The 26,921-nt window shown below is 42.0% G+C and overlaps 1 protein-coding gene across 2 annotated transcripts; it reads right to left on the bottom strand.

Annotated features, from left to right (window-relative positions):
* Positions 1 to 427: 427 nt before the first annotated feature.
* Positions 428 to 25,340, bottom strand: msi1b (musashi RNA binding protein 1b). 2 transcript variants are annotated; one of them, XM_049579354.1, is made up of 15 exons: positions 25,082 to 25,340; positions 24,732 to 24,772; positions 24,111 to 24,192; positions 23,879 to 23,963; positions 16,327 to 16,368; positions 13,923 to 14,015; positions 10,750 to 10,798; positions 10,195 to 10,277; positions 9,988 to 10,105; positions 8,086 to 8,166; positions 6,025 to 6,081; positions 5,604 to 5,666; positions 3,576 to 3,730; positions 2,306 to 2,351; positions 428 to 2,211 (listed from the first exon to the last, which is right to left on the bottom strand). In XM_049579354.1, the coding sequence occupies exons 1-14, from the start codon at positions 25,138 to 25,140 to the stop codon at positions 2,310 to 2,312; spliced, it is 1,050 nt and encodes a 349-aa protein (XP_049435311.1). In that variant the 5' UTR covers positions 25,141 to 25,340; the 3' UTR covers positions 428 to 2,211; positions 2,306 to 2,309. The 2 variants fall into 2 exon arrangements, with proteins under 2 accessions (XP_049435311.1, XP_049435310.1); XM_049579353.1 differs by having other exon boundaries at positions 428 to 2,216; positions 25,082 to 25,339.
* Between the last annotated feature and the right edge of the window lie 1,581 nt (positions 25,341 to 26,921).

Raw genomic sequence — 26,921 nt, 5'->3', positions numbered from 1 at the left:
AAAGAGAGCCAGGCTCAAGGGGCCATTCAAAGAACAGCAGTTTTTGGCACTTCCATGTTGGCTTTAGGTCGCCACTTGGTTCATATGCCAGTGGTTGTCTGGTGGGAGGGGTTTAGGACAGAGAGGGAGAGCTACAGGGAGAGAGTGTGTTTTTAAATTCTGTCATTTTTTTCCTTTTCCAGATTTTTGCCTACGCCAGCTTTAATAAGGTTTCTTATCAGACTATCCTAACTAAATTGTGAAGAGGGCCACACAGCACCATTTATTGCTAATGAAAAATGCCCAAAATCCTAAACCCTGAGAAAAAAAATAGCTTCATAAATATGAAAAGTTTGATCCTTTAACCAAATTTGCATTTCTGTTCACGTCTCATTCACGAAAAAATATTAGGTGCAAAAACCCAAGCAGGTCAAACAGGACACATAAATGGAATGTTTTAAAATAATTTATTAGGAATTTTAAAAAGTTTTTTTTTTCAAAGGAATAAACATGACAGGAAAAAGAAAATCAGAAAATGTTACAGTGTTGACAAGATTGTTATTTTTCAGTGAAAACAGCATCAAAGTATGAACTACCATGGTAGCCCGCAGCAGTGTGAGCGAGTGTATCAAAATGTAAAACCTGGTAAATCAAGAGTGCTTTGTTCTTAAGCTAACATTCGAAGGAAAACACATTTTTTTGTGATCGGCCAGTGCAATGTCCTAGTAGCTTTGAACATAATTGTTTTGGTCTAAAAATAGCTGTCACATTGCTACAGTCTGTGAACTCCAGTGGATATGCAGTGATTGGAAGAGGGGTGACAGGTAAACAAGAGTTAATAAGAGTCCCCCTTTCCTGTTGGAAAAGCCACCTTTCTAAAAGGTTCAACCATCCACACTTTGACATAGATGTTAATGTAATAATAAAAAAGTCAGATTCAAATTTCACATTTGCAACTGAGGTACAATCCCCCCCCAAAAAACATAACATGGCACATTGGAAACCAATGTGTATAAAACCATATGACGCTCACGCAAACATCAACACAACCTGCAGAGCGGATCAGTCAGAACACTGTTAACCGTGCATGACTGCTCCTGAACACTGCTCCTTCATTTCCCTTCACAAACAATCATCACATATTGAAAATCACAGTTAAAACAACAATATGACAAAGTAAGAAAACAGCATGTTTTTTTTCTCTCTCTCCTGACAGAAGGAGCATTTTCACACCCAGTTATCCCCAAAAGTAAAGTGTTGTTCCAGACTCAGCCGCTCTCCTGCTCAACTCAAAGTGCTTCAACTCTGAGGCAGTTTTTAAATGCAGTAACAGAATCAAATGACACGTCCTTTATAAAATGCCTGGAGATGATTACAGTATGTGGCTGGTCTCATATTGACAGACAAACATACTGCACTGTTCTTGACCTCCGTGTGAAACTTGGAGACGTAACAGTCAAGCTTTCCAATGCATATGATGAAAGAAGCAGTCGTATTATTTCTCCAAAAGCCTCCCAAACACAAAAATTAGCCGTGCCCCCCCAGAAACCAGTCATATTTACAATATTTTACAAAATTGTACAGCTCATGTAGGCCTATTATGTAACTGTGACTAATGACCTTTGTCGTCTGACTGTTATTAGTGTAACAAGTCTTTGTTAAAAACCTACCAAGATATACACTTTGTGACACATTTCAAGAAATAGTATTAATCACAAATGTTTTGTTAAAATTCAGTATGAACTAGTGACAAATATACAGTTTTCCAGTACAAATTACAGCTCCTGACCTTCAAACAGGCTTCACCTGGAGACTTTTCTCCTCTGCTCTCAGAGAGACCAGGTTCACATAACCCAATAAAACAGCCAAAACAGATAAAGAAACAACGCAGCCATCACAAAAAAAAAAACAGCATGGTGAAACATAATGACAGAAAGAAAGAACAAAAAAACAACAACAAAAAAAAAACACTAAAAATACAGCATCTGTATGTGTTGCTTTTACATGTAGTGATCAACTTTTTCGCTCCATTTATGCAACTTTTTCTTTTTTTTTCTCTCAGGGGGTGGAGTTTAGTGTTGGTAGGCGTCAGTAGGGTGGGCTGGGTTCAAGCTGACACCAGGGTGGAGGGTTGAGGGTTCAGCTGCACCAGCCGGAGAGGCGGACTGGACAGAGACAGGCCAGATCAGCTCCAAAGCAGCTTCAACTCCTTCCAGCTCTCAGTCTACAGCTCTGCACTGACACATAAAAAAACACCCAGTTACTCACAGGTGAGTCCCACTGAATCAGTCTTATATGTGAGGTTTAAAACAAGATGATGACTTACACTCTCAGTGATAGCCGTTAGTGAAGGCCGTGGCAATCAAAGGGCCCTGTGGGAGCAAGCATACAAGTTTAAAGTTCACTATTTGTTCTCAGACTTTAATGTCAACTTTTCTTAAGTCTGAATTTGCTGATTAGTTCCTTCTTTCTGGATGAATATGCTCATTAGCAAAGTGGGCTGCTGCAGTATATTGTTGGAAAGAATAACTACACAAACGCCGAGTCATGATGACACACAGCTGAGAAGCACAGGCACATGATTCAGTGCAACCCAATCTGACTACCACGATGTTAAATATGGCAGCCTGGTCTGTGGCCCTTGGCGTCTGTTACTGGCGCACAAGGCACCTTACAGCATCTGTATGAGTATATGCCCACGCTTTCAGCTACCTCCAGTATAATCTCATTCACTGAAATAACACAGTGCAAGAAAGAGCACAAAGAGCAAGAAAGTCCGAGTAGGGTGGAGGGAGGGGTGGTGGATGGGTCAAACACATACTACACTTTCACCTGGGAGACTGGTGTTCATTTCTCATATGAAACCAAAAGTCAACTTGAGTTTTTTCAACCATGGAACAAAATTACTGCCGTATTTTATGTCATGCAGTCATCATGTGACATTTTCGATAAATAACTGTAAGAAATGTAATTATTTTAACCAAAATGATTACAGATTTTTTAAAACCTAACCAACAATGTAGTTTTAGCGGCGAAACCTACGTTTCCTGTGAAGATGGTGGTTTATTCTGAAAGACATTGTGGCGTGTAAATAGTGGACACTGACACAGAAACTGACACGTCCAAAACTGACCGTAGAGGGACATGTAGAGCGTCATAGTTTGAAGCTTAGGGCCACTGACCAAGCTGCCTGTTATTTGATGAGTTTGGAGTGAGAACATATTGGTAATGAATTTTTGTCCACTAGTTTTAATGCAAATTTTAAATAAGGTAATACATTTGAAATAAATAAAATGGAGGAAAAAAATAATAATGTGCAGCTAAAGATGAGCAGAGCAGTGAATGGAGACATTTCTCAGATAAATGATGGCATAGCCAGACCCGCCTTTGCTACTTCCTTTCGTCTTATTTAGAGCATAATAGATCCAAAAGATTCACAGCAGCACTTTGACATCTCTTTTTAATGTACTTTTGTGCCCTTGAAATGTTAAGATAGAAACACACCTGTAATTTCACTGACTACAACAGTCACATGACCTACAGCTTTAACTTATGATACAAACATAGTAAAGTCAAGAGCAGAGAGGTTATCTTACCCCCAAACTATGGCTGAATCCAGTGCTTGGAGCTGGGCTTGCAGCGCTGAGGTAACTGCTGACAGCAGACTCCTGACTGGCTGTTCCATACAGGTCCGCCATCGGCCCCGGGCTGCTCGTACCTAAAAATCCAGCTGAGCGAGACGGGGTGGAGCCTGAAAAAACAACAATTTTCAGAGTTTCTTTCCATGTGAAAGATATGTACCTTCTTCTAAAGTGTCTATAATCAGTATGCCTGTAACTAACAATTGATCCAGTGACTATGTGTAGTGAGAAAGATGAATTATCACCTGACTCTGCAGTTCCCCTCATTATTTTGGTTTTACAGCCCACTATTATACTGTCACTTAGTGGCGAGGGGTTGGTTACAAATACATTACGTACAACTGTTACATACCACCACTACCCCTTAGGCTTGGTACTCCAAAAGGCTAATGATACACAAATACTCATTCAGGGGTGAATCTATAAATGGATTGCGTGGCTTTTTTGGGTGCTAATTGTGCATGAATAAGACAAGAAGAAACTGTAATTCTCAAAGCACTCTCAAAGAGTAAAATGCACCCCTAACTGCACTGCCAAGCAAAAGGAGTTTCAGGGCTCATCTGCTTTTTGCACTTATTTAAATCTGATAATATACAAACATTTGGTGCAAAATTGGCCCCTTTCTGTGCATATGACCCTTACTGCAAACACAGTCCATTTCACAAGGAGCTGCACTAATAGCCACATGCAGTTACATTAAAATTACTAATGTCTTAAGAGACTTGGAGGTAACTGGAGTGCAGTTAGGGGTGTCCAGCCTTGACTCTCCAGTGATCAAATTCCTTTAAGTTTTAAGGAATATCTCTGCACCTCATTGGTCACGTTGTAGTCTGAAAACATCAGTTTTCCTTTTCTCTCTGCTGTCATTCTGACTACTGTGTTCTTCATGTAAAGGTAACATTTGTACTTTGCCTCATGGATAATTGCAATCAGCTGCGAAAAAAGGGACAAATTGCACTCAGCTGCACAACTTTATGGGTGTGTTTGTGCCATAATATAATTTCTGCAATACCTTTTGAGAATCTGATCCTGAGACAAGACAGATAATGGTTACCAGTGATGCACAATTTATGGTGCTATCAACAGCCACAATCCATTCTTTGAGAGTTCACCTGTCAGCTTTTGTATACATTTTATTTATTGCTGCCCATGTATAATTACAATTCCCCTCCTTTGGGAATAAATATGGGATGAAAAATGAAATTATTCGCCACAGTTTGAGGGACAAGAGGAGAGCCCAGGCTTAATATTACGCCCCTCCCCTCAGAACGGCCATTGCTCTTGCTGCTCTCATCAGCATTGTTTTCTGCACTGCACACTATCTGCCTAGCACCAAATAGCTGACAGACAAAGTTAGCAACTATCTGGTGAACACAGTCAAACATCAACAACTGAAGGGACAGATATTTCTCTCAGAAGTTGGTGAAGGCCAACAATGGAGCGAAATGGTAAGTTAACATTGTCATACATTTGTTAGCTGTCCAGAATCAAAGCTCCACATGAATGATAATGTTGCTCCATATCTGCTCTTTGTGTAAATAAACAACTTTTTGTTAACATGTTCTCCCATACTGAGATGATAGTACAGTGTATGTGTTGTCTTTACAGCTTAATTCTGCTGCCCTCTAGTGGCCAGCAATCAATTATTGCAGGTTTAAATGACTCCTGGGGAAGTTGTATTTCATGTCAGCCTTTTTCTCATAGACTGACAGAATGATTCTGTTGAAGTGGGACAGGGTAGTATCTGACTAGTTTTACCGGGGGGGGGGGGACTAACAGAACACTGCAGAGCATCAGGCTGCTGCATTCAAAATGAGATACGAACAATATTATTGATTATCAAGATAAGAAATCAAGTTCTGGTGAAAATAAACTAAAAAAATGTCATTATTTTCAAAGCTACTTTTGAGGTCTGGGAATTCCACGTCATTGGTTGGTCTCCTTAATTTCACATGTTAGCGTTGTCCCTTTAAATGTCCATACCTCTAACTACTGCTGCTGCTGCCGCTGCTGCTGCCATTGGTCCATATGCTGTGAGAGGAATGGCTGAAGAGACAGACAAGAAAAGCTCCAGGTTAAATGTCTTTGTGTGCAAACACTTAGATAACTAATAACACACCTTAAATGTCTCACCCCAGTGACCCCAACAACTTTCTGATAACTTAAACCGAGCCTTGTGAATGCAAGGAGGTGTAAGTAAAAACTGTTAACGAGAGTGCGTATACAGAAGGAGTTGATGAGGTCACTGAAGGGAGCCTTTAAAGTCAAACCTCCCTCATTACTGTCAGCAATCCTGCCTTCAGATAGAGACCGAGGAGGACTGACAAACACAAACATGCAAACCAAAGAGTGTAGCAGACTGACAACACGCTGCTTGTAAAGTCCAGAGGAGGGACTGACTGACCTGTGAGCTCAGGGGGGTGGGGTGAAGTCAGAAGGGGAGTCCTCTCTAAGTGGAACTCTAAAACAGAAACATCAGAGTGCTGTTGAGACACACACGACCACCGCCAGCAAGGAGAACACACGCACACACACAGGCAAGGAAACACCTCCGAGGTGATGTCAGGCAGGAGGTATGGAGAGTACATATTGGAATACACAAGGTTTGAGGGATGCAAACAGGAATTAGAGGATGGAAGAATGTTTTATAGTCAATAAAGTTGTGTTGAAATCAGTTTAAAATAGCAAGAAATACAGCAAATGTTATAATTTTGTCATACAAACTCATAACCTTAACTTGAGAGTGTGATTTGGTTTCATCCATATGTAAAACATCTAATTTTGGAATTAACTTCCAGAGTAACTTCATACACTCTAGTGACATACACTGCCACACTAACATGCAAGCTCGCACACGCACACACACACACACACACACACACACACACACACTTGTACACGAGCTAAGCACATGTGATTCCACTCCTTGATATTTACAAGCAGCCATTTACACTCACAGTGTTTCGTGTGCTTCTATGGAAACATGTTTGTATTTGTGACAGTGTGTCTGCTGTCAGGTCAACAAACAACAAGTTTATTTATCAATTCAGAAGAGCACTCACACCAACATCATCCACGATCAATCATTCATTACAAGGCAACACTACATGTTGACCTGCTGCTCATGGGATGAATACATATTTAGCTCTGCTGCAACTATCAGATTGATTGCTGTGACATTTGCAATGTGCTGTATATCTGAGGTCTCCAAAGGATAGATTCTGATTTTCAGGACACAGTTTCCATTTGTCCAATAGTTTGGTTTATGAACAAATACCTGCAGAACATTTCCATCAGCTTCAGCTGGGCAATGGTTGTGTTCAAAATCATTTAATAACGTACTGCATACTACACTCTGAGTCTGAATGTGCTGCGTACTGCCTATGACAATTACGTATGCCATTACCGGCGGACTATTCCCCAAACAAATCCAGTATCATTTTAAAGGCAAATTCACATTATTAAATATTTTAGTGTTAAATATGTTTTCTACAGTACATTTTATATGTGAGCTCCTGTGTTTTTCCTCTGAACTACACCTTAATGACACATTTGTAATTATTATATTGAATAGTTAATTACTTGAACAGTCAGCCTTGCAGTCCGACACTGGACAGTTTAAGGAGCCACAATGCATTGTGGGGTGTTACTGAGTATGTCCAAAAAACTGAAGTCCTACACTATACAAAATCCACTTAGTACACAGCTGGAAAGCACTACATATTTAATTTTATGTCATACTTAGTAGGAATAGTTACAATTTGCAAAACATTCATTTTGTGTAACTGCTTATCGTGTTAGGGGTCGCGGGGAGGCTGAAGCCTATCCCAGCTGACATTAGGCAAGAGGTGAGACACCCTGGACAGGTGGACAGACTATTGCAGGGCTAAATTTGCAAATATAAGTGTGCTAGTATGCTAAACTATGATGATCAAATTTGTAAAATATTACATGATAAAAAGTAGCATGTTAGCATGCTGATGTTAGCCTTAACCTCACGCACAAAGCACAAAAAGCTGCTAGCACAGCTGTAGACCATTCTTTAATGTGCAGCTGCCCAACGCAAAACATGGGTAGAATCTGGCAGCTGACAAGAATATGTTTTTATCATCATAATTTGTGTCAAATTCTTCAGCAAACAACAGAAAGACTATTTAGATTATTAAAGTACAACAAGCACAACTTTCATTCCCTTCTATCCCTGCATGTAGTGAATATTTGAGTGTATTTTTGTTGTTTGTCTATATGGTACAAGGATCACAAGGATTTAGTGTCTGTGCTGTCGTTGCATGACAGGTACACTGAGCCAGACACTTAAGAAATTTACTTTTCTGTCTCAGTCATCTCCATGGAAATACATTGGACAACACCTGCACCTGCTATCTGTGGCTGTGTATCTATCTCTCAGTTAATGTGACAGAAACAAGTCAGAGTGTATCAGGAGCAGGGAGTGTGCTGTGATTACCAGGGAACTGATATGTATATCCAGGAGTGATGCCAGCGTAGCTCCGACTGGTGTAGGTGGCTGTCTGGAAGCCCGGATAACCTGTGGAAACAAAATCACCATCAACATCCAGATCATGGCAAACACCAATAACACCCACAAGCACAAAATGAGGAACAGGTGTGTGGATGTGCTGCCCCCTAACAGTGAAGCCTGGTACAGTCTGTGACACGCAGGTGGGTGATATTCTACACCTGTGATTTATTTACAAAGACCGGACTAAGCAGCTTAGTGTCTTTGTCTTGTGTTTCACTCTCAGCAGTGCACATTACACAGATTTTCTGTGTGCGACACACTCACACCTGGAGAACTCACCTCAGAACAATATTCGGACAGATAATATAATGTTATTTGTTAGGAGTGCCACAAGACAGCACAACTAATTTAATATTTTTGCACTGTCTTTAAAAGTGTGGTGATATATCATCTTATGAGCACTGTCTGATCGTATCAATGAAGAGGAAGGTGCTGTTCTCAGACTGAACAGTAGGTGGTAGCATCGGTGTGGCAAGCTAAGCTTCAGATGCACAAACAAGTCCTGACTGCTGTGAGTACAAAGATCTGTTAATGAGTTGGCCCGACTGTAGAGTATAATGTTAAACGCAATGAGGAGATCAGATTTATTAAAGGGCCATTCCACAAATTTCACACTTGAGGTTCAGTTTACTCGTCTCAAGGAGTCATGTTGAGGTGACGACAGTTGAAAAATGTGGAGGGAGATTTCCAAAATTTAAAAATAATGCCCTGATGATGTCAAAGTGATGTCACACACTCAGAGACTGAGTCAGGATATCTCCTGCCTCTGATGCTTCTTTTTTTGACTGTCCGTTTTTTAAGTCTGTCACTTGTGAGTCCCAAAACTTTATGCAAGTGCAATTCTAAATTGCTGAAGTGCTCACTGAGATGAATTAGACTATAACGCAATGCATAACTGGAATGTATATTTATGTAAATAGTAGTCTGAGCAGTGTTTGCACATTCACACTTAACAAGAGCTAGCTCAACGTTCAGGTCACACATTAAAATAAACTAGTTTGCATTCATAGCTCACAATTTGAAATTTAAAGCTCACAGTCCCAAAAAATGAACTAGTTTATGTTCATGTCTTCCTTTTTTTTTAAATAATGTAAAATTTTGTGATGATCATTCACTTGGAGATATTGCCCACGACTGGTCAGATGCTTCAACTTGACGTGTTGTTTCAAATTCGTTGCCGGCGTGAATAAATTGCATCTAAATGTCAGTTTTTTTCTATTGTAATCTGTACTGTTTTCCTCATTCAGCTCCTTAAGATATTCATATGAAGTGGCTTCAGTAGCAGTGGTAGTTGCTGTGTGTCAAAGTCTGTTCTCCCGTTAAACTGTGTCCCTCGTTAAAATTTGTAGCAACCCCTTATGTAAAGGAAAAGGTTTGGTTCAGATTTAGGTGGGGGACACATATATTGACGGTTGAACTCAGTGTATGAGTGTCACTGACTGTCATGAGTTGACAACACTCATATTTGTTAACTGCAGATGGGTACATCCAGTTCACCGTTTATCTGTTAAACATGAGCCATTTAAATGATTAGCATGTTCTTGCACACGGACTTTGAATATGTTCAGCTGCAGGTATTGACGTAAAACCCCCTGCACATAACTGACTGTTCACAGCTGTGAGCAGTTTCAACATCACTTCTACAGTCTGAGATCTGGATAATCAAGGCTGCATGGTGGAGAGTTGTGAGCTGAGTTAAGTGGTCAGTTTTCTCCCCATGAGGCCCTGTGTGACCTTTGAGACATCTGCGGCCTTAGAGCTGGAATACTTATTGTCATGTTCACGTATGCAGCCACATCCTTCCTGTCCTGATCAATACTACCTTACCCAGCATACCAATGCCCAGCATGAAGGCGTCCATTCCATAGGGCATCACACGAGAGCGCCCCCTGGCTGAGCCCGTGGGGGACATCACCTCCTTGGGCTGAGCTTTCTTACACTCCACCTGTTTCCGATCAAAAGACAAATCACTACCTGTAGTTTCCACGCAACATGGTGTTACTGTGAGTGTTGTTGACAAATCAAGCTGCTCACCATTTTGTTGTTGATCTCGTGGAAGTGGATCTCGCAGACTTTCTCCACCACGTCCTCGTTCTCAAACGTGACAAAGCCAAACCCTGGGGAGGACGGCACAAATTCATGACTAAGAAAATTTCATAGTGTGTTGGATTTAGACAGTAGGCCTCTCTGTGCAGCAGTACAGCTAATAGTCTCCAGTAATCAGTGCTGTAATAGCTGCTTAACACATTTGCCCCCCTCCTTCCCCCCTTTCAATGCTGCTATTCTGCACTCATCCTTTCTTCCCTCCCTTCCTGGCCAGAAGGCCCGGGCAAAGCTGGTAGGCTGTCATAATCGATCAGTCCCAGGGTGGGGAGGAGGTGCTTAAGGAGGCTTTATCCTGATCCAGATTAACGGACTGGCTAATTAGACTAGCCCCGTTCGTCTCCTCCAGCTCAGCCCACAGGAAGGAGGCCCGCGGGGGGTGGAGGGGGATCAATAGATACCCTGGCAGGACTGGAGGAAGAGTCGACGGAGAGAAGGAGAGACATAGGCAGAGAACGGACAGGGAGATGGGTCACTTCAGCTCACCTCTGTGTCTGTTGGTGGTCTTGTCGAACATGAGCATGGCATCGTCGACCTGGGGGGGAGACAAACAACACAGTTTTTTAGGCGGCGCTCTCTCTTTTGCCACGCGGCATATTGCCTGACCTCAGCCCTTCTCAAGTTCTGCGGGGAGGCTCAGCAACAGATGGACAGAGAGGAGGGGGTAGAGGGAGGGAGGGGGAGGACTTGAGACGAGCGACAGGTTACAAAAAGGAGGCCGAGGGGGCAAAGACAGGAAAATATGAAGAAACACTGTACGAGCCCTGCTGCTGCACACAGCCAACAGACATAATGGGTGGCATGAGAAGTTGGAAGTCATATTTGCTGCTAAACTGCCCCGGTCACAATCCTTCTCACAGAGAGCCCGTAATCCGCCGCCTTTCTCCCCTCCAAAGTTTGACATTCCCATGGCAACTGTACAAAAAGTCCATATAAAAGGGCTCGAGCCAACATCAAATATGCTTTATGAATAGTGGGAGAGTGCCAGTGAGACAAAGAGAGGGCCGCAAAGAGAGAAACACTGACCAAAAAAAAAAAAAATTTAGCCAGTCACAAGCAGAAAGGTGAATCCTGTGGGCAGGTGGAGACTCGATGAGAGGGGAGAGCTGATAGCGAGAGGAATAGCGACAGGTGGAGATATGGTGAAAAGAGAGCACAGAGAGTCCTGTAAGAGAGGGGAAGAAAAAAAAAGACTGGGTCAAAGTGGAGAGGGAGGAGAAAGAAGAGACAAAAGGAGAGGGAGAACAAAGAGGCCTGGAGGCTTTGTTTGTTGGCACAGTCAGCCATAATTCCTCCTCCTCTTCTCCCTTTGACCTCTCCCTCCGGCCCGGCCTCCCTTTATAGAGCAAAGACACAGGTGTCTATTCTATACACACACACACACACACACACACACACACACACACACACACACACACACGTCAAACACACACACACACAGACTGAGTTTCTTATGTCAAAGTTGACCTACTCTTCTACTCTTTCTTCCCTCTTTCTCTTGTAAAAAGCTGACATGTTTATACTCTGGTCGGCACACAGACGTCCAAATAAACATTTGGTAAATGAATCTGTGCTCTCGGTCTATAATAAGTTTACTGGATATAGTCCACTGAATAATTTGTCATAGTCACATTGGCACACAGTGTGAGTGTGTGTGTGTGGACCCCCAAGGGCAGTTTGCCTACAGAAAGGTCAAAGGTGGGTGAGGAGTGTCAGTGTGAAAGAGGACCTGTTACTCTGATGCCTCTCAAGTCACTGCTTCCTTCCAGCCTGACATTTGCTCCGTGACGCCTGCAACATGTTCCTCTCTCTATCTCTGCGACAGCACTGTTTCTTTTTGCCATTTAGCCGACACTTTTATCCAAGAGGACTAAGAGCAACAACTCAGATTGCAGATCAATTGATCGATGAGAGAGAGGGTCAGGAAACACTGCCACATCAAGAACGCATCGAGTCATGTTGGAGATCTAAAAACCAGACTTAATAAACACACAGGAAGCTACACAATCCCAATGTGAACACACAATTGAAACATCACAACAACATGGTTCCTGAGTCAATCGCACATCATTGCTTGATATTTCAAACACTGAGCATTTTAATGGTGTGCCGCCGGACAATATTCCCTCTTATCCATTTTTTTTTCACCTCTCATCTTCCCTGTTATCCCCTGCCCATCCCTCTCCGCGCTCCTTTGTCCTCACCAGGACGGGACACAAAAGGTCCAGTGAGGCAGTCTAATCAGGAACTTCCATGGATGGCTGGAGCCTACATTTCACCGTCCATCCCTCGATATCTCTCTCGGCAAAATTCATCTAGACGTTATGATTGAGGAGGGAGCACGGGGAAACTGGAGGCCAAGCCTTTGGCACTGAAAATGAAGTGCCACGCAGTCGGAAATGCAGCAGCTAAAACGGAGTATTCGCATGTTTGACTTTGGAAAGTTTGAAGGGCTCGAGGTGGAGATTGTCCACCTGTGATTTGGTGGAAAAGTTTATGCGATTTTTTTTTTTTTTTTTTGGTCCAATTTTCAATCAACCAACCCTCACATGGCATTTAAATCACATATTGTTGATGGTTAGTCTTGTATTAGAGGACATTTAGGAGTGTGAAGAATCCAGAAACTTTCAGTATGCAGATAACTTCTGGACAAACTAAGAAAATATTTGTCTAGCTTTGTACAGAGGCATAATGGTCCCCGTAAACCCCCCCAAACCCCATCTTTGCCCCAGTTCCCTCTCTTACGCCTCCGCAAACCTCTCTCAATCAGGCCCTCCCTCTCTTGTTGGTGCCTTTGTCAGCTCATCATCTATTCTCTGCCTCATGTCTGTCACAGCCTTCACAATATAACAACTTAAACAAAACTTGACATAGAAATATTACAAAAACACAAACAAATAAATCAAGAAAACGAAGGCTGAGTGATAAGTTTGCCGGTTTTTGAGCGTTAGTCAACTTGCATTTATTGCTGCCAAACTCCTGAGTTGACCCCCACCCAACACACACTCACACACACTCATGCTAACACCCCCAAACACCACCTCATCCCTCCTCCTTCAGAACAAAACCCCCTTACCCGCAGAATTACTTGGGGACAATGGGCAAGCCAGGTCACCACGGTAACGGGCCAGGAGGGGGTTGTGGGTAGGAGCAGCTGTTACATCAGATTAATTCAGATTCTGATAATCCCTCCTCCTTCCTCACCATCACCACACACTCACTACAAAACTTTTCTCCCTCCCCTCCTCTCTGCTCCCTCTTCAAGTCCCCCTAACTTCGCCTGCTGCTCCCAGAGCCTCTCAGCCTCGTTATTTTTCCCTTCCTGCCCTCTCCAAGCGTTTTCTCTCCCTCCTTTCTCGCCCTCCTCCTCCTCGCAGTAACCCCTTCACTTCAAGGCGGTCGCTCGACTCCAAGTGAAGTTTTTCTCAGATGGATTTGTGGTGAATCAGACTGGGCTGAGCTGGTGAGATGTGGTACTACAGTGTGTGTTCCTAAGCTGCTGATTTGTTTCTGCGCTAATGCCAACGAGGCAAACTTATGTGAATCTGTTATAACTGACAAAAGTAACCCTCATTTTCATTCGGCGCAATATTGCTGATGCTCCGTCTTTCATTTCCACCACAGAGTGACGTCTCAACAACTCTAACAACAACACTCACCTTCCCAAACTGGTCAAAGTACTGTTTCACATCCTCGATGGTTGTGTTCACTGACAGGCCGCCCACAAAGATCTTCTTGGTTCGAGTCACCAACTGCAAGAGGAGGAAAGGCACTGATTAACACATTTTTTTCCTACTGTGTGTTATCATCTTTTCTATCATGTTGTTATCAACATATTTTTTTTTAGGATACCAGTTTAAAAGGGCTTAAAATGTGTATTTTTTCTCAAACGGCACTGTAAAGTTTACAATAATTACAAAGAATTGCTCTTCACTTTTCTATTTAATACTTTAAAATAAATCTATTGTATTATTAATGTGAAATGTGTCCAAAATGAGGATTACTCTGTAAAACATCGGTGTTCATTTTACTGTCGCTGTTATTGTTACTCCACAAAATTTCTTTTCCCACCACTTCCCCTAAAATCACAGATACAATAGTCATTATCCTCTTCTTAAAAGCTCCTTTAGATGAGAAATAACAGAGAACTTCACTTTTTTATGTGGAACATAAACTTGCAAACAGACAATAAAAAGTTTGGGCTTATTGTTATTTGTACGTTTTTGGTCATTGACGTGAAGGAAAACAGAATAACACACATTTGTGAACACTAGTGAAGATGAGGCCATCAGTTCAAAGGGTGTAGCAACAAAGTCCTACAAAAAGTATTTGAAGGAATTACTGCTCCAATAAATAATGAAAAGTTTTTTAAGTACTTACAGTGATTTAATGCTGTTTTGAGCAATTAATTGAAAAGTATTTTAATAAATGGCTAATGTCTAATAAATGCCTGACATCTTAAGTAGATAATAGTAAATTTTAATAGTGACACAACATGGCCAACTGTAAAAATACTCTATGTACACATGTAGTTGCCCAAATTTCATACAGAAAGCAGTTGTTATGGAGTGTTCAGGGACAGTGATTTCATGGAAGAACTGGTACAATTGTAACAACACTTTTTTCTCAAACTAAGGTGTGACTGTAGAAACATAAATACACTCATCATACAACTACTTATACTCTTACTCAAATCCAAAAGTAAATTGTCTGCAATGAACTAGATACATTCAGGAAAAAATAAAATTTCCAACATAGAAATACATAATAAATGCGCAGCAGAGATGATGAGGCTTCAACTAGGCACAACCATATTTTAACATTATTTTAATAGAGGACTACACCACTGGCCTTGGTGGAGGTCTGTGCTCTTTAAGTATCCTTTTAGTTTCTTATATAATTTTCTTTTACTCAAAGGGGGTCATTGTTAAACACTCTATCACTCTGGTGAGGGTTAAACACTTTCACTTAGCCCAAAAAGCCTAAACAGACTAACGCAACTTATTTCCTAATGTTACCTTTATGCTCTGCATGTGGTGTTCGCTAACTTACAGCTCAATCAATCTTTAAACAAAAAGTGCTGTTTCCTGTATTGGATTTAAAGTCAATTCTGGGTGCAGCAAACACGTGGCACATGTAATTCTTTTGGTCTTTTGCATCACTTTCACTTTCTTTCATGACAGAATAAGCTTGCATAGTCACACAGAGGAGGAGACGAGCAGCATCTGTGTTATTTATGAAGCATATTATTATACTTTTACATACCATGTATGTGCAGCAACATTTTGTTGTTAGTTGACTGTGGGTGGTACAGTGAGGAATCATATAACGCTGGACGTGTGTCTGAGATCCATTACAGTACATTAACACTACACAGTATATAGTATGACGCAGCTTTCAATCAGCGCGCATACAAGAAATACCTGCTAACAGGATATAACACAAGCTGTGTACACACATCAAACTGTGACATCAGAACATTACTCATTACATTGAAATTAAAACTTCATTTGTTTTCTGCGCTGTGTGTTGCATCATGGGACGATACCGTCCATGAACATTACATTCAGCTATTTCAGTGATTCATGTTGTTCTTTTATGAGTTTGTAATTTTATCATTTTATCCTTGTTCTCATATGGCACTTTTTGCAGCTGGGACACTGACGGGTCACCAGAGCCGATGTGACAACCTGTGACGCAGCCATTTTTTTCAAATCTGTTGTGTTGAGGTAAATGTTACGAGGCCAGTATCCCTTCATGCTGTTTGCCTCACTAAACTATCCTTTCTGTTGCACACCGTGTTGTTGTCAACAGAGGAGACAAACCGGCAAAGATCAGGACACAGCGTACTTGAAACACAATACGGACGTTTAGGTAGGTTTAACAATAATGAGTGTCTCTAAAGTTGTGAAGGTTTTTGTTAACACACGATCACATAACAGTTCAGTGATGTCAGTGCTGCTCGTGTTCATCAGATTACGGCATTATAAGAGACTGAAACACTCGCCACACACAAAACTGCCGCAAACAATGCACGCACAACAAGGAGGCGCTTTGACTCACCTTGGGCTGAGCTCTGCGAGGGAATGCAACCTTTGGGTCAATCTGCGGGAGAGAGTACAGAAGAGGAGAGGACTGGTTAGTGTTGTGCCGTGATACCGATGAACCTGCAACCTGTCGCCTTCCCTCAGTATACTCTGACATCACACCCTCAGTTTTCATTCTTTAACGACTCATCAGTGAAGGTGTATTATATCTGTGTTGTCCTCCTCTTGGCTCAGAAACATGTGTTCACCAATCCTACATCAAAGCAATGATGTCAAAGACATCTGTTTGTTTTAAGGCGTATCATTCTCGGGCCTCGCTGTGCTGGAAAACAGAGTGATACCATATATAACTGTGAAGGAAAATCTAAATGAAGTTACCATCGAATGCACAGTATACTCTCAAATTAACACACACTAAAATCAAAAGATGGCAACGTTTTCTCATTATATCAACATAACCTGCTTCAGACAGTGGTAGTATTAGTTGTGTGTGTTCATGTCAGTTTGTGCCTGTGTGTGTACTTAAAGAGATGTAGCGATAGATGATATAAAGAAGTATAAATTCAACGTCCAGTACGTGATAATGCATCTGAATATTTCCAGGGTCGCTTCACAGAAATTACATTTAAAAAAACAAACAAACAAAAAAAAAAAAACGCAAAGCAAAACAACAAAAAAAAACCACTTTTTTTTTTTTTTAGTGGTATCTGATTGCAGATAGTTTTGCTTTTATTTACCCAGGGTCTGAGAGATCAGAATTGCAAATTATTTTTATAAAATCGTTGCATCTCTTTCCAGAAAAAATGTTACTGTGCCGGACCTAGCACATTTAGTACCCTAGGCAACTTTCCCTGGGCCCTCCGTCCCCCCAAACAAAGTATCTTTAATATTTATTGTATTTATTACGAAGACGAATAAGAACTAAGAGAAGAAACAGAAAGAACTTAGCTTACAAAGAATTATAATAAATATCAAACAATAGAAGAATATTGTATGTGCAAATTTCAAGTTCTGTTTTTTTTCTTATTTTGTACTGCGCACTGGATGGATTTTGCCTTTTCCATCGTTTTTGGCTCACTGATGAACAGATTAAAGTTAAATATATTGCCAGAACAAGGATTGGGGCCCCTACTACATTAGATCTTTGGATCATTCTTTGCCCTGGGAAGAGCACAGGAAATGTTAATTTGGTAGAAAGTAGTTCAAATGAAAACAGCGAAGTAAGTGTCACATTGTTTCTGGAAAGACGCACTGGTGATTTCTTAAAAAATCTCACAGACTCAATGGGCATGGAAAACCAAAACTACTAAAGGAAGTTCCTCTAAGTGTATGTGAGAAAATCTTATTACAAATTCCTGTGAAACAGACCCTTTAAAATATCCTATCCTCATAGAAGTTATTGTACATCTGTCTGATGTTAACACTGAACTATGATTACACATATTTAAGATAAAAACAAGGATATAACCTCTGTGTCTTTGTACATCTATGTTAATGTGCTTTCATCCAACTATTCTAGAATGTGAATGATGTAAGAACACGTACATTTGACATGATAGTACATGTAAGTGTGTGTGTGTGTGTGTGTGTGTGCAGTTGTGCTCAGGTGGAAGGCCTGGGAATGTCCAGTGAATCCCTGCCTCTCTCTCGTCACTACCATGTGACATGTGATCTCCTGGAATCTCACACGGGCACTACAATCACAAACACGCCTCACCTCAGCAAGGAGAGCCCGAGAGGGAGGACAAGTGTGTCCAAAAGAGAGTGAGAGGACCAAGGAGGGAGAGGAAGACGAGACAAAGGAGAGGGAGCTGTCAATCAAAACCACACTGACGGCAATTTTGTTTGTTTGTGTTTGTTTGTTTTTGCCTCCCTTTGCTTTTTTTCACGGGAAGTGATGACAACAACAGGGACCATTCATCCTCCTGCACGCTTTTAGGTGATCTGGATCGTCCTCTGCCCTGCGGCTCCTTACGTTTACACCCAGGAAAAAGCACCAGCTTAACCTCTTCTAACAGTTTTTGATATTAATCTTAACTCTACAATTACAAAAAAACAAAACAAAATGACAACAGAAATTGATACATGATGTGGACGAGCCCACTGAATGTCACCAAGGTTAAGATTGGAGAGAGAACCACACCATGCCATGAGGATGCAATCATAGACAGGCTGTAAAATTGGAATTTGAGACCTCTATATTAGTCTATACTGGTCTAATAGAGCTAGAGAACAACTAGACTACTCCACACTGTACTGCTGTTACACTAACAGATGGTGAGACAGTACAGCGCTAAGATTAGTCCGTAACCATGAGAGGGTAGAGTTGAACTACAGTAGAGAGCTAGAGCCTCTATGGTAAACCACATGCGTTTACCAGAGTAAGGGTAACAGTGTTGTTTCTACTTGAATTAAAGTTGACATCACTGCATGTTCTTTTTCTTCTTTTCTTTCTCTTTTTTTGTTCTAGAGAGCAGAGTGAGAAGACTATAGGCTAAGACTGGAGGATCAGATGCAGACTCTACTGTTTAGTTTCTATGGTGGCTAGACTACTCTGATAGTCACCTCCGGTCACCAACCCTCCTGATGTCCAACACTCCTGTGCACATTCAAAAACAAACAGACACACACACAAACAAACAAAATCAAACACATGGCAGCACACAGCACATCCGTGGGGAGGAAATTGTGGACATTAAACAGATAAAGTGGCTGTATTCATGAGATCGCTTTGTTTCATGGGGGGGAGAAGGTTGATCAAAGCAAAGTCAAAAGATGTATTTAAAGTCCCCTATGCTCAGAAATGTCACTTCACCAGGATGTTTGAGCTTCACTGTGCAGAGTTGGACACTGAAAGGCTGTTTTCTTATTTTACCCTGTTTACACCTGATATTAACATGCACCATTGGTGATCAGATCATAAGTTAACAGTTTTAAGTACAGATGTGACTGAATCCAGTGCATCCTCATTAGCTGCGTATCCACCAAGTAGTTTTGGTATAGTACCCTTAGAACTGGTTCCTAGTGTAAGGGTTAGAGCACTAGTCTTCCATGCGGACGGCATCAGCAAAGGCATGAGGTCGCAAAAGGTTCCCACTGCCAAATGAAACGCAATCAGGTTCCTGAAGGAGGCTAACTCCGGAATCTGACCCTGCGTGTCTCAAGTCCGTTGTAGACAGAAGGTTCCAGACATAAGAGTGGTTTCAACACGGACAACACTAGATCTGTTTCATATTTCCAATGCAAATAGTACCCTTAAATGTAGGCGGAGTTGTTACCAGATAGTAATAGCTGCGTTACTGCTTCGTCAAGTTTGCACTTACGGTAATTTCCTTTTCACCGACGATGAATGTCTGCATGCTGACACTGTCAGAGTTTCTTTGCAGTGGTTACAGTCTCTGTTGCAATTGATGGGATGTTTAAAAATGCTGGGTTTGTGCATTGAGTCCTTGTCGAGCAAGAGTGACGATTCTCTCTTAACCAATAAACAGACTGCATTGTTTCTAGCTTCAGCTTTTACTAGCGGGTCATTGAGCTAGGTACCTCAACAGAGGGATGATTCTATTGGTACCATCCACAACTTTTGTCAATGGAAACACAAAAATAGCTGTTCTAATGTGTAATGAACCAAGCTGAACTGAGCTGAACCGGACTGCTTGGTGGGAACGAGGGGAATGCGTCCTGAGAAAAGATCGCTCACAATACATTCGGAAGCGGTCTGGGCTGCATATGGCCTCATTCTTTCAGCAGTATTACCCTAATGTGTCCAAGGCCACAGTGAAGGACTCCCTACTCAGCTGATGTCCTTCATGTAGGTGGAAGTATGTACTCATTTGCGCACCAACACCATTGTTATAAATAGCAAAAAACAACTGATTTATTGCAAGCATGTGAAACATCTTGGGTAATTTGGTTTGCCTGAACCACGCCAAGGAATAGACCCTGTCTGTGGTGTTTCGATCTTGTCCTCACACCAAGGTCTTGACAAACTTCTTCACGGAGGTGGGACCAGGTCATTGTTTTTCAAGTCACTAGTACGTCTCAAGTCTTCGTGCTTAAGTTTCGAATTAAGTTCCAGGTCAAAACAGACAAGTCCCAAGTCCTAAACTCTAGGCATTAATTTGCTATGTTGATATTAACCTCGCCTTACTGTTCTTTGAGCAACTTCAAATGTCCACTGAAGTTGGAAGTTGTCTTTAATTTTAAACCAACATTGTTTGCATACTGCTATTTGTTTTTGTTGACCATCATGTAATTTTTCTGTGCAAACAATGTTATCTTTGGTATACATTTTTCTAACTGGAGCTCAGTAACCTCATTTCAAACAAAGTGAATCAGGGGAATTAAGCATCGACTCGGGAATGAATAGCATTGACGTTACTTAATGCAAATGTAGGGAAATTAATTGATCTGAGGCACAAGTTTGGGGAAGATATCAAGTATTTTCAAGTCAAAATGCTCCAAGTGAAGTCACATTCATTGATTTTGTCAGGTTGGATCTATAGTCATCAAATCTGTGAATGAGTCTAAGGCAGGTGACTCAAGTCCAAACCTCTGATTTCCAGCAGACTGGGCACAGGATGTGCATTGCTGCCTCACACCAGTAAAAAAAAATGCATTTGGTATTTGCAAATGTAAATGATGTACAAGTTTATTTGCATGTAGAGCAGGGAAATGAAATCTGATTACAAGTGGTCACTCAAGACGCATGATGAGACAATTCTAGTGCCAGGTGTAAACGGAGAGCTGTTCACATGTGATCAGATCATCCCAGATGCATGTTAACACCAGGTGGAAACAAGAGTGCAGTCATCTGGTGAGGGGAGATGTCTCTTTTGTACTTACCTAAAATCTGAGTTTATGACCTTGACATATGAGCATCATTTATGGCATCACAACTAGTCTGGCAGCCGATTGTGGCCCAGTATGCAACTTACACCAGTGTGTTATGGAAAGTTGCAACCTCCAACACAGAGACTGGACTTTTTTATGAAAGAGACTTCTTATGTCCAGCAGTTAAACTTTTAAAACAAATCTGCATATTAGTAGATTCTGAATTTTAAGAATTTTAAATGAGGTATTTGAACTTTTTTTGTAAATAAAACATCAGACACAAAATACTGACAGTGCTTTTTTATATGTCATGAAACATGTCTGGAGGGGGTCTTAAACTTACAAAATGACACTTTGTCCTACACAAAGACATGTTAAGTCACTTAAAGGTATCAGAGGGGGTTTTTGGGCAGAGGCCTAACCTCTCTGCACTCACTGTGAGGTTACAGGGAAGAGGCTGAACATAATTCCAAGAGAGGTTTATGAAATCAGGGCAATCCCCTTTAACCAACTACATCCCAGCTATGCAACAGTTGGCCAAGCTCGCTGCCTGTCACAGCCTGAGCTGGGAACGCACTTAACGCAACGCGCCCATTGGGCAGCACTCAACATCTCTAAGGAACAACTCAAGCTTGTTGACTCCAATCCTATTAGTTAGGAGAGCCATACTAATCACAGACAGAGTTATCCCGCCTTCCCCCCTCTTCTTTCTTTCCACTCAAGTCAGCATGGAAATGGTTAACGGGGGCCGCAAACAGGCCTGATGCAACTCTGCAAAGAGCTGTGTGACTTTGTTGTAAAACTCTCCACTGTGCACCTTGGAGCTGCAATTGAATGGAAACTTTGTCCCACAAACGTGCAGTTTGCATCAGCCGTCACTAACTTTACAGATAGCAGGAAGCTGGGAGGGCACCCAAAGGGGCAACTAACAGAGCAGCAGTTACATAAATCACAGTAAAACTCCCCGTCCTATGCTGGACAGAACCGGGCAGCATCTGTCCTTCAACACAATAAGTACCAATAAATTCCTCTGCAGCACTGTATTTGCTCTTTAGCCTCTGGGCTGTGCAAAGCTCTGTTAATTCCAGCGCCGGAGCGGTTCAGTCCGTCACAGCATGGCACATTCTTTCTGTTGCCACTGGAGAACTTTTCTCTCCCCTCTCTAACAGGATAACCTGTTAGCATGAGAGAGAGGGAGAGGGGGGCAGGGTGAGCTGTCTAAAAAGGCCTACTCTACTCACCATCCAACCCCTGTGGCTGATCACTGAGCCCTCTCCACGCCAAGCACACACTCTCTGAGGCTGCCACAGCCCCCACCAAACGCCACGACACACCCAACTGCCAGCCACAAGAGGCCTTGCCACAGCCCGCGAGGCTGTGCGGAGTTTACACATACACAAGTTTAGAGGAGAAATTAAATAGGGGAAATCATCTCTGGAGGAAATACACTTAATAAGTTGCTTATAGCAGGAGAGGCGACGTGAGGATAAACTGTCAGCGCCACGGCCCCCGCTCCACTATCTGTGACTGTTTACGCCGTCTTGATTTCTGGTATCCAAGAAATGATTGTAAATGATGTGCATTGTTATCTTCCTTTTTATTCTTTTGTGACAGAGCCATTCTTCAACTGTGCATGGGGAGGGGGGGGGGGTCACTATGGAAACAAACCCCATGGCGAGTTAGTGGCGTCCAACCATGATGCCGCTACTTGTCAGAGCTGTTGTGCCTGCAAGTGACACTACAGCAGCAGGGCACTTGGGAAACCATGGAAAAAAATACAGATAAACTTCTCTATCAAACAACTTCCACTCTTCCTAATTCTGGATTCATATTAATGAAAATTTCTCATTTCCTTGTAACTTTTTACAGCAAACCACCATTTGTTTCCGCTCTCCATTTCCTATTTCAGCTCCTCCACTTATCCTCCAAAGATTCGAGAAGGTGCATCGCTCGGAGCACAAAAGGGGAAAGAAGAAATAGCCTCCCCTCATTTCAATACAGTGACTAACCAGCAGCCATCACCACTCCCACAGAGGAGAGAGGCGGGGGCAGTGGTCCCTATGGCGACCAACGGGCCACATTGTTCCCAGACCGGCCCACATTCATTACTGACAAAAAGACACACACACACACACACACACACACACACACACACACTGCAACACAGGCGATTAATGCATTTTAAGTTACAATTCACATAGGTGAAAGGGCCTGGCTTTATCAGCGCTACATTCACAGTTTTATTCTCCCTGAGATCAACAGGAAGCTGTGAGGAGCTGCTGCTTTCACACCTTGATGGTTTCAGGTTGCATTTGCTGCTTCCATACAGAAACTTTTGGGGTCAATTCTACCCCTTGGGACAGAAAAAAAAGCAGAGAAAGTTTTGGTCCGCTCTTCCTAGAAACCAAATCAAAGCCTGGCAGTCAGAGCAACCCTGTCCGGTTCCCCTTGTTTCTATGGAAATTGACACTGGGTAACATTTTCTTGTGTGTTCGGCTGAAGAGCGAAGAGAGAGCACATTCTCCCATGTGTCTCCACCGTCGATGGCTGACTTAATCATGTAAAGTGGTCACATCTGAGGTGTGGTTTGAGAAAACATCAGCATAGTGGAACCTTAGTAAACATACTAAAATGTAGCAATGATACACCTCTCTAGCGGATTATTGGAAAATCCACTAATCAAACACTGAGCAATGGGATTAGCCGGTGGTGGGAAGTAAATACAGAGAACTCACTGTTTTTGAGTCCAGCTCGTGCCTGGTTTGGGCCAAAACTTTATCCACGCCGGCCTGATCAACAAAGGTGACGAATCCAAACCCTCTGCAGACACCAGGGGAGGGGGGAGAAGGTATTAATGACACAGAAACTGATGTTGACATGTAATGATACTTCATGAGCAGCGAGGAATCACGGAGGTCAGATAAACTTTCAGCTCCGGCGGAGAAGCCGGCCTCACAGCTCCCTCACCTCGAGCGCTTAGTAACCGGATCTCGCATCACCATACACTCCTTCACCTCGCCGTACTTGCAGAAGTACTCCTTCAAACCCTCTGGGGGACAAAACAAGACAGAGAGGAGACACATTAATTTGTTAAACACAATGTTAACAGTAAGTGACAACTTTGTGATAAAAATTCAGCAAAGGGTTCGACCGCAGAGAGTCCAACTTTCCCCTCTCTGCTGAGATTTCCCTCACCAAACCTCATACATATTTCAATTAAATGTGTCAGATGTAAAATCACCTGTCACCAGGACTCAAAAAACTATAAAGTGCATAATAATTCCAACTAAAAATTCTCATCTTAATACAAACTGAACAGTATAATTTCACCCTTTTTAATAAGCTTTTAAGAATCACTCATTCATGCTATGGTGGCTGTGAATGGGTGCATTCATTCTGGAGCAGGATTCAAACTCAAAACTCAGAAAAAAAGAGAACACAAATAAACAACTTCAATGTAAACAAACAGAAATATTAAGAAATACAGCTTTTCAAATGAGTTTAATTTAGTTAAACCTGATACACGCCAGGAGTTTTAAAGACATAGTGGCATTTTGTGAGAGCAAGAAGTGGTGGAAAAAGATTTACCTTGTGTTGTTTGCCAGCTGAGTCCACCAATGAACATTTTGCTGTGGGGAAAAAAAGAGAAAATATAAGATATTCACATATTCACCAAGGGAGGGTTTAGTGAGTTTGATATTTAAGGGCTTGCACAGTAAGACAAAGTTGTTGTTGAGGTTTTAAAAGTGTAATCCTGGAGGCAAAGACAGAATTAGAGAGTGTATCATCTCTGATTTAACATGAAGGCTCTCTGTGTGGAGGTGTGTGTGTGCGTCTGGCTGCAGCCCACAGTCCCCTCGCAGAATACCCGGTCTGTTCCTGAGGTGTGGGAGCAGAAGGTGGAAAGAGAGTTTGCTCATAAAAAGTTTTTTCGTTACCAGGGGTCGTGAGGGGAGTCCGTGGTGGACAGGCTGCTCTGGCTCCCTTCCGTCTCCATTCCGGGTCTTCGCTGTGTGTTGTGAGTGAGTGCTGCGTGCGTCCGAGCCGAGCCGTGCGGGAGAACAGGCGGAGAGTAAGTGAGAAGAGCTGGGCGGGTTTGGCCCGGGGTGACAGAGAGGGGAGCGGGCCAGATGCAGGCTGGGACAGACTCCACCTCCTCCTCCAGTCACTCGGTCCCGCTGCTGTCTCTCTCTCATCCCACCACCGGGGCACGCGGCTGCGGCGTCAAAGCAACAGTGACCGACCACGCCGCTTCCGCTGCAGCCTTTCAAAATAAAAACCTGGTGGCGTGATTCTCCTAAGACCTGAACTTTTAATTTGTATGCATTTTTAATTTCTCTTAGCTATTTAGCATCAATAGGACCCGATAAGTATACAACACTAAACACTGTCAGCAACAACAAAGTCCCAATGTCCTCAAACCAGTACTTCCTAATTAACAGGGTCTCAACCTGTTACTGTTGCTAAAATTGGTCAAATTGTTGCCATATCAAGTGACAAACATTATTAATCATAACTAAACAAGTTTCAACCATAATATGTGATCAGGTTTTGGACCTTTTGTGTCAGGATCAGATGGAGACTGACGTGGCAGAAATGGCTGCCATCTTGCTTTTAGCCTACATGGATTGGTGTATTGTGCTCTTACTGGTGGCACAAAAACGAGTCCACAAACTAGGACAACAGGTCTAAGTTAAGTAGAATGAATTATAAGGTCAAGTAAACCCAAAATGTGATGTTCTCATATGAGGACACAGGGTTTTCATAAGGGACTGGTCTTTATGAGAAGAAGGGGGTAGCTGAGGAGTGACTCCATCTTTTGTTGTTATTGTTTTTACCTTCCCTGAAGCTACAAATATGAATCAGTCATTACATTTTTAAAACTTACGCTTTAATGTTTAAAATCAAAGTTAAAAGTTCAAGACAAAATCCCGGGGTTGAAAAAAAGTCTTCACTCTTGACGTGCATGCTGGTTAGTTCATGCAAATAGTTTAATTTTGGCCAAATTTTAAATGAGACGTAGATTTGGTTATGGTTTCTTTTTTTCTGACAGAAGCATTCATCACACATGATGTGTCCAAGGACTGTTGGAAATTTTTACAGTTTCTGGATATGGTGTGCATGCCTTCCAAACCCGCCTGCAGATGGGTGGGCATCTTTTCTTTAAAAAACAATCTGCGGTAACATGAGTATAAAATACATCAATTTAAATTTGTACGCCTCTCCCCGAAGCCAAAATAAAAAATGCAAAAGTCCCTCCCCAGTGCCTTAAAAATTATTTTACATGCCTTCCCCTTTTTGCACTCCATCACAAGTAACAAATAGTCCCTTATTATGACTACTGTTTCTAGTATCACAGTGTATGGCTGTTCTGTGTGTGGTTTGTCCAAGCGTTGATGCTGTAGCCCAGCAGAAGCCATTGTCAGATTGCTGTAGGTAATTACAATCACTGTCAATCAATGCCACATTTTAATGCGTTAAAAAGTAATGAGATTAGAATGTAATACGAGTGTTGATGTGTCAGCCACTTAGGTTATGCTGCATATGTATGCTTTACGTACAGAGTAGTAGAGTATGCTGTATAGCCGTACTTTCTTATGATACCTAATATATAATATCATATATAATATAATGGCCTATGTTGACTCTGTGCCTACAGCCTTGGGGTAGTAGCTACTTGTACAGTCTATAGAGAAATGTAAAAACAATGTATTTTGATCACTGATATTTATGAAAAGTGACAGGCAATAGCGGATCATATCAACTGAGAGTGCCCGA

Source organism: Epinephelus fuscoguttatus, linkage group LG6 (assembly GCF_011397635.1).
Source record: "Epinephelus fuscoguttatus linkage group LG6, E.fuscoguttatus.final_Chr_v1".
Lineage (NCBI taxonomy): Eukaryota > Metazoa > Chordata > Actinopteri > Perciformes > Serranidae > Epinephelus > Epinephelus fuscoguttatus.
The sequence above is the reverse complement of the archived record's forward strand: the minus strand, read 5'-3'. Positions and strand labels throughout refer to the sequence as shown.

Excerpts from the sequence above, each read along its gene's own strand:
- msi1b (XM_049579354.1), bottom strand. The coding sequence starts at position 25,140 with ATGGAGACGGAAGGGAGCCAGAGCAGCCTGTCCACCACGGACTCCCCT. Across the intron at positions 10,106-10,194 it reads ACGAGATCAACAACAAAATG|GTGGAGTGTAAGAAAGCTCA; the intron begins GTGAGCAGCTTG and ends GATCGGAAACAG. Across the intron at positions 2,352-3,575 it reads GATTCAGCCATAGTTTGGGG|GGCCCTTTGATTGCCACGGC; the intron begins GTAAGATAACCT and ends TTGCTCCCACAG.